The 7572-nt window shown below is 35.1% G+C and overlaps 1 protein-coding gene across 1 annotated transcript in view; it reads left to right on the top strand.

The window, feature by feature from the left end:
* The window catches only part of ITGBL1 (integrin, beta-like 1 (with EGF-like repeat domains)), a 78516-nt gene that overhangs the window by 9973 nt on the left and 60971 nt on the right, over nucleotides 1-7572 (top strand). Inside the window, exon 5 of the mRNA XM_009077397.1 lies at nucleotides 3567-3713. Within this exon, the coding sequence (XP_009075645.1) occupies nucleotides 3567-3713 (147 nt within the window). The remainder of the gene's footprint in view (nucleotides 1-3566; nucleotides 3714-7572) is intronic.

Genomic DNA, 7572 nt, shown 5'->3' with positions numbered 1-7572 from the left:
CTAAACCCAACATGATAAAATTTTCAGCCACTTCTTTGCCTATTAAAAAGGTGAGAGGGTTTTCAACTGTTGTGTTTGGGATTTTTAAAAATAAATATTGATGATTTGCTAGCTAAAAAAATGAGGAGGAAAAAAAGCGAGAAGCATTTCTAAAAACCTTCAGTGAATTAATTTGCTAGATACAGTTTCAGCCACCTAGAAATGCTGTATAGGCTTATTTAATGAATAAGCTGGAAGGATGTAGAACTGCAGCCACAAAAGCAGCAGGAAGATTGACTCTGGGATGTTGTGAATTTTTGAATGTACCATTGTGTTGTTGTCTGTGTTTTTAGCACTCAGGGACTAATCAAAACAGCATCAGCTAAGGAATACAAAGCTACAAACCAACATGGTAAATGTGTTCTGTAGTTAAGGGTAAACACAAGAGTTTCAAACCTAATTAGATTACAGCAAACCTGTGGCATCTACAGCTAATGCTGCATCACTGAATCAGTAATGCTTGAACTCACCTGGACATTATTACCATTGCAGCTGCTGCTGCCCAGGATGATAATGCTTATAAGAAAGCAGAGGGTAAGAAAGTACAGACAGTTACAAGGTAGTTGGGGGAAAGATATTGCCATTTGACATAGGATTAAGGATGAGTACAGTGTACTTTATTACACAGACATAACTGTAAATGAGCAGAGGAGATACAAAAGGAGGGACTCATATGACTTTCTTGATGTAAGTAAAACTCATGTTGAAGTATAGTTTAATTTTTCCATCTAGTAATCAAAAATTTTCATACCAGTTATTTTTATCCATTCTCTTTCCATTACGTTTTAGAAAAGCCTAATTTAGCCATAGCTGGTCATCCAAGTATACATTCCTCATATAGATTTTTCAAAAAAATCCGTTTTCACATGAAGCAGTGTGAACAATATCTTTTAGTCCTGCTGTTTAGTCCTGTTTCAGAAATAGGCAAGATCCATAAGTAGTAATTTTGATTTATTGTGTTAGGCAGATTCTGCAATTAAATAACAGATTTAAGAGCAGAATTGTAATTGGATAGCTTTTTTATTTGCTTATATGAAATAAATTTACATACTGCTCGAAGTGTGCACACATTAGATGTGTCTGCAAGATATCCTTTTTTTTTCATAATTATTTGTAAATTGATTTAGAATAAATTTAAGAGGGATTAGCCAGATTAGGGAAACTAATCCATCTCTCTTAAAACCTTCATCAAACAGAGATGATACAAAATTCTCTTGTCTTGTTCTGCCTACCTAATAGGTAGAGACAGGAATTCACAATGTCCTGAGCAGCATATTGAAATGAAAGGAAATCATGTTTTCATGTAGAGTTTTACTGTAACTGAATGAAATGCTATGTTTATTTCATAAACTACAAATGACAGGAATTGACAGCCCTGCTGTGAGGATTTAGCATCACACAAGAGCAGCTTCCTCCAGAAGCTTCATATGGCTTGAGGTGACTGTCAATTCAAAGTACATCATATTGGCAACTGGATGCCTTCTTTTAACACCTGAAGTGCTATTCAGTATCTTACTGAATTATTTTCTATGAGAAGTGTTCTCAACATTAAAGTGATTCTCCTAGTTTAAAGAGATAATGGCTTTCATGACTTGACACAGAAAGAAAAAAGGCTTCCATAAGAACATTCATGCATCTAATTAGCTCCTTTGCTGTGGCTCTAGCAAAGAAATTATTGTATGAAAAACATAATCCTCTCATAAGTATCTATCTGGATCAGGGAACATATGTCCAATTCACAGCCCATCAGCAGGTACACATGAAAGCAGAGGACAGAGTCATGGAATCACAGTAAGGTTTGGGTTGGAAGAAACCTTAAAAATCATCTGCATGCATCTAATTAGCTCCTTTGCTGTGGCTCTAGCAAAGAAATTATTGTATGAAAAACATAATCCTCTCATAAGTATCTATCTGGATCAGGGAACATATGTCCAATTCACAGCCCATCAGCAGGTACACATGAAAGCAGAGGACAGAGTCATGGAATCACAGTAAGGTTTGGGTTGGAAGAAACCTTAAAAATCATCTGCTTTCAACCCCCCTGCCATGGACAGGGACACCTCCCACTAGATCACATTGCTCAAAGCCCCATCCAAACTGGCCCTGAACACTTCCAGGGATGTGGCATTCACAGATTCCCTGAGCATCCTGTTCCAGTGCCTCACCATGCTCACAATTTCAGAATTTCTTCCTAATATCTAATCTAAGACTACCCTCTAAACAAGAGGAAACCTTTAATGCTTTTCAAGGAAAACAAATAACTGATGTAAAGAAAAGTTATTCTTGTGAAATTAGCAAGGCATAATCTGAGAACTACTCTGATGACTTGTAAAACGTTTACTTCCTCCCATTTTCTCCTTGTTAACTGATAAATGCCTATGTTTTAGAAATATAAGCCAGTCTTAAAATGCAAGTGTGGTTAGAAAGAGAGATGAAATCTGTGTTGCTATAGTCTTCAAGAGGAACATGGATACAGAAGTGGGCATTAGAAAAATGCTTTGGTCCTGTGTCTGGTGAACGATGACTATGTGAAAATTGTGGGAGAGATTGTGACCTGCTGTCAGAGCTCATGAAAATAAATGTTTGATTTTGTGTCAGTAAATGTTTTTGCTGACTATCAAGCTTTTCTTAGTACTAGGAACATTTTGCATTGCCAGAATCTCACTGCTTTATACAAATAAAATTAAGTGCATGATGAATGGAGAAAGACAATTATTTTGTTTTTTCTTAGGATATATTTGCATTCACATAGAGGAACCAGAATGTTTGGATGGTTTTGCAGGTTAAGTTCTCATGAGAGATTCACTCTGGACTACATGGCTATCACATTTTTTTTCAAAGTGACTTCCCAGAAAAGATTCTGTGGAGTTCAGTTTCTTCACCTCACCTCAATTTGCCCAGTGAAAGTTGTGTTTATGTTGCTATGTTCAGACATGCTCAGGAAGGGTCAAGTTAGCCAATGAGATACTAAAACCCTTTTTAAACTGCCCTATTGAAATGAGAATTATGTCCAGTATTCTATTATTTGTACATCACTGCTTTGTAGAAGGCACTGGTTTGAGACTTGGAATTGGTATGGCATTGCTGTCACTAGTAGATCACATTGATTCCAAGTAGATAAAAGATAGTATTGATATATTTCTAAGACAATATGCTGCAACTGTAGTAGAAAAGGAAGAACATAGAGGTAAATGAAATACTGCCTTATGACATCTCTCTTTTGCAAACAGTAGTGAAATGTGCATTTGTAATCTTTATTTCACCCTTTTTGCATGTAGACTCTATGCCAAGTGACAAAGCATCCCTTAATAAAAAAAATTAAAAGGAGAAACAGCTTAAATAGAATGGTAGACCGGTGCTATTTTCAGGGGGAAAAAAAAGGAGAAGTGAATAGTGAATTGATTGTACTTTTTTTGCCAGTCTAATTACTCAATAAAGCCACAACTTTGATAAAGTTCATCTAATCATGAGGTTTTAATGCCTGTCATCAGAATGGAGGTTAATCTATAATTGTATTCATTGTAAAGGTCATGGACAGTGTAATTGTGGAAGGTGTGACTGTAAAGAAGGATGGACTGGGAAAAAGTGTGAGCATCCACATTCTTGTCCATTGTCAGTTGAGGAAAGTGCTAAGAAATGCCAAGGAAATTCTAACTTGCCTTGCTCTGGAAGAGGTAAGCACATTTCTGGAAGAATTTTCATGCCCTTAAAATGTACTTCCATTAAAAGAATTTTTACATATACGCAGCATTACTAGTACTGAAAAATGTGTATTTTCTTCGCTTACTGTGTGTGAATCACACCTGCACAAATTGTGAATTAGGCGAATGGAGGAGAAGAATAAAAAGGTCACCTATTTTTCCCTGTCATCTTCTGCTTTATGTTTTATTTCACATCTCTTAACATTTGTTTTAGAAGTTTTCAAGGATGCTTTGAAGATTACCACAGTTAAGCCTTTACTAAAGATACATTAAGAATATGAACCTATTCTGTGCATTCGTTGACAAATGTGCCATTAAGTTTTCAGCCTGTGTAAAATTTTGTGGCACTGTCTTGGTAAGAACTGTTTGGATTTACTCTGCCTAAGAAACTCCCAGTTGAGTGCAGGACTGACTTCCATAAAATACAGTTGTGCTTCAGCACACTTAGCCAGTTGGCCACTGTTATTTCATTTGAAAGCACTGCCTTGTGACACTGTAGCCTTTTCCAAAGTTTTGACTAAAAAAGTATACTAAGTCATACATACACTTGAAATACACATTGCAAGCAGAAGAAATATTTTCTCAGAAGGAAAAGCACCTACTAATTTTCATCTGCCACTGTGTGAAATGTGGGGTGTTTTTGCAGAGACAAAAGAGAAAAGTAAGTATGAGACAGTATATTGCTAGAACTGGTAATTGAAGCTATTATGAATTCTGCCCACTTAAGTATTTGCTGAGAAAGGTCTAAAGCTACTCTTGAATTACTACATTTGATCCTAAATCTCAGTTAATTTGCAATTTCTTCTTTCATTAGTACAATGTAACATAGTTAAACCTGTAGGCTGTCCACCCAAGTTAGCTGTGTGGTAAATGTATTTTCTCCCCCTGAACACGCACTGCAGCTCATAACTTAGTAAATGCAGCATTATCAGTATCTTAAAAGAACTATGTGTTAACAGACTGTTGCTTGCTTTTCTCTTAATAAAGTTACACTTTTCCAGCAAAATCTGTCTTTTCTTGCTAAAAATTTACAAAATAAATTTTAGCTACAGGTTAGGTGAAAACTGAGCTCTTGTGGAGTATTAACTGCATTTTACTGTTTATGATTCCAAGAATGAAAACTGAAAGAAAGGAGGGTTAATTTTTATTTAATTTTTTTTTTCTTGTAATACTGACTTACTTTTTTTCTGGTTCTCATTGGATGCTGAATTTCTCTTCTTTCATCTGCTTCAGTAGGAGTTGTGTATGTTGAGAATTTGAAGTCAGTTCTATGGTTGAATTGCATTGTGCACAATTAGAGGCAAATGACAAAGAGTCATAAAACTGATTTGAATTCTAGTAAAGGTACAGTCAAGTGATGGAGAACATATGTTCTATTTAATATTTAAATTGTATTTCAAATTTTGACATTTTATATTAAGCATCATGAGAAAAGTAAGTTTAAAGATTCCAGTATTAATGTCAATAATTCTAACCCCTTGACTTTCTGAAAAAACACCTATTAATGCTGGCAGTGAGACAAGCCCCTTTTATTTGAATTCATTTGACTAAGCATCTGTTGGTCAAAATATTCAGATAAAGTACAAAAAAAATCTATTGAAACAAAAGGCTTAATTGATAGTGGCTTTCAATGAACTTTGACTTCCAAAAAAAGAAGAGATCACCAAGGTGTTTGTGGAGTGCAAAAGGTGCAGATGTGGATCTAGGTCACAGTATGATAGACAGCTGCTGTAATGAAGGAACAAGAGATTCTGCATGCTGCACATACCAAAACATTTCCATGCAAAGTGACATTTGAAAATGGAAAGTGGTATCTTGTTTTACTTCTATGAAAAATTGTGTTTAGGAAATTGGTAAAGAAAAGGAGAAGAGATATTTTAGTCCACTCATCTGTGCTTTACTGGACAGTGTATTTTTCTTACCTTGGACTCCCTGGATTTTCCTTTCTGCCATGATATTGTGGATATAACAAAAAATGTAAGAAATTTCCTGCACTGCTGAAGCAATGCAGGTGTTTAGTTCCTATGAAAAATTGCCATTGGACTTGCACAGTTAAATTCTTTGGTCCCTTTTGAAAATCATTCTGCTTGTCATTATAGCTGGTCATGGGCAGAAGTGTTACACAAGAAAATGAAACAGAAAAAATATTTCCAGTCAAACACAACTCCCTTCAGGTCTTCAGGGGTGGGAAAGGCCATGGACTTCTAACACCAGCTCCAATTTTTCTGATGTGCATTGTGTGATAAGGAAGGGAAAGTTCCAAATGAAATCAACATGTTACCTCTACCATTTGAGGTTTATTGTTTGGTAACCACCTTGTAATATATTTCCCCTGCCTACGGTGCAAGGACAGTAAGTCCTCATACAGGTCAGTAACCACTGCACAGACTTCAGTTACGATATTCTGGTCCTAAGATTAACAAAAACTGTATCTCCTAGATGGTATTTTCTTGTTGAAATGTTAAGCATGACTTCCAAATGTGATAATCCTGCACTTGAGCAATGTTAAAAGAAAATAAATCCATGCTGCCCGAGGAAGCATTGAATAAATAGCCCTGCAAAGCTTTGGGTGGCTATTTTTAGGTTTTTGTACATTTAACAAAACTTTCTGATAAGGAAGGCTATAAAACTCTCAGTGATTCAGCTTCAGTCTTTAAAATTTCCAGTAATAATTACAGAAGGTGAACCAGAAAAAAATACTGAAAATAACCAAATCAAATCATGCTACCAAATCTTCTAAATTCCTCATAACAAAAAAAGTTTGGGATTTATACATATTTGTGTCAGAGATTTGGGATGGCTTATTAAAAAAAAATAATCATCATTTCAATTCACAAAATTGTATAATATCACAAAAATAAATATGGCAAAATGATACTTTTCAAAAATTTTCTATTAGTCTGAGGGACTCAGTGTTTACATCTTTGAACTTAATTTTGGTAAGGTGCTTATTTTATACCTTATATCTTGCTTTTACAAGTAATTATAAATGGAAAAGTGAATGTGAGCCTAATCTTACCTGGGTATTTTTTGTGATTCAATGACCCAATATGTTTGTAATATTAAATTTTCATCTGAGGTACCAGGTTTTTATGTAATTGTACCCAAATTTTTATTATTTACATATAAGAGAAATTATGTTTCTGTATAGACAGAAATAGAGAAAGCATCAACAGTGGAAACTAAGAGAATTGTCACATGCCACCCAGATTTTGAGAATCCCAGGTTCCCTTAACTATTAGCTAGGTACACTCAGCAAGAGAAAGAAAAGCTTCTGAAAAAAAGTTGACAGTGAAAGTTTTTTTAAAATGTGAAGCGTATCTGGAGTATGTAAAAGTTGTATTAAAATTTTTAGAGAATTAAAAAGATTTTATGAAGAACACAACCTGATTAGATAATTACTATCTATAAAATGCAATAGATTACAGTTTCTCAATCTGCATTTTGCTCTCCTGAGAGCAGATGAAGGAGTGAACTTTTATTTCACACTGCAATTCCCGTCCTGATTTTCCCCAGTCTCTCACAGGAAAACCAAGCTGTTTCATGGGTGCTGGTCAGCAAGTGGGGAGAGCAGAGAGGCTGCCAAAATATATTACAACATGGTCTAATATTTCCTAGCCACTTCAGTAGGTGAAGGAGAGAGAAGGCTTCATATTGACATGCTCAGCAGTAAATGAGAATGTCTACATGTTCAAATAATGTTATAAAGGCAGAGGAAATGTAAATACTCTCAGTCATATCAATCAGGCTGTCTATAACTTCAGTAGTTCCTGTTATATATAAAAGGAGAGAAGGATCACATGTAAATTTTGGGAATTAAAATACATTATCT

The sequence above is a fragment of the Acanthisitta chloris genome, unplaced genomic scaffold (assembly GCF_000695815.1).
Source record: "Acanthisitta chloris isolate BGI_N310 unplaced genomic scaffold, ASM69581v1 scaffold7116, whole genome shotgun sequence".
NCBI classification, from domain to species: Eukaryota; Metazoa; Chordata; class Aves; order Passeriformes; family Acanthisittidae; genus Acanthisitta; species Acanthisitta chloris.
The sequence above is the reverse complement of the archived record's forward strand: the minus strand, read 5'-3'. Positions and strand labels throughout refer to the sequence as shown.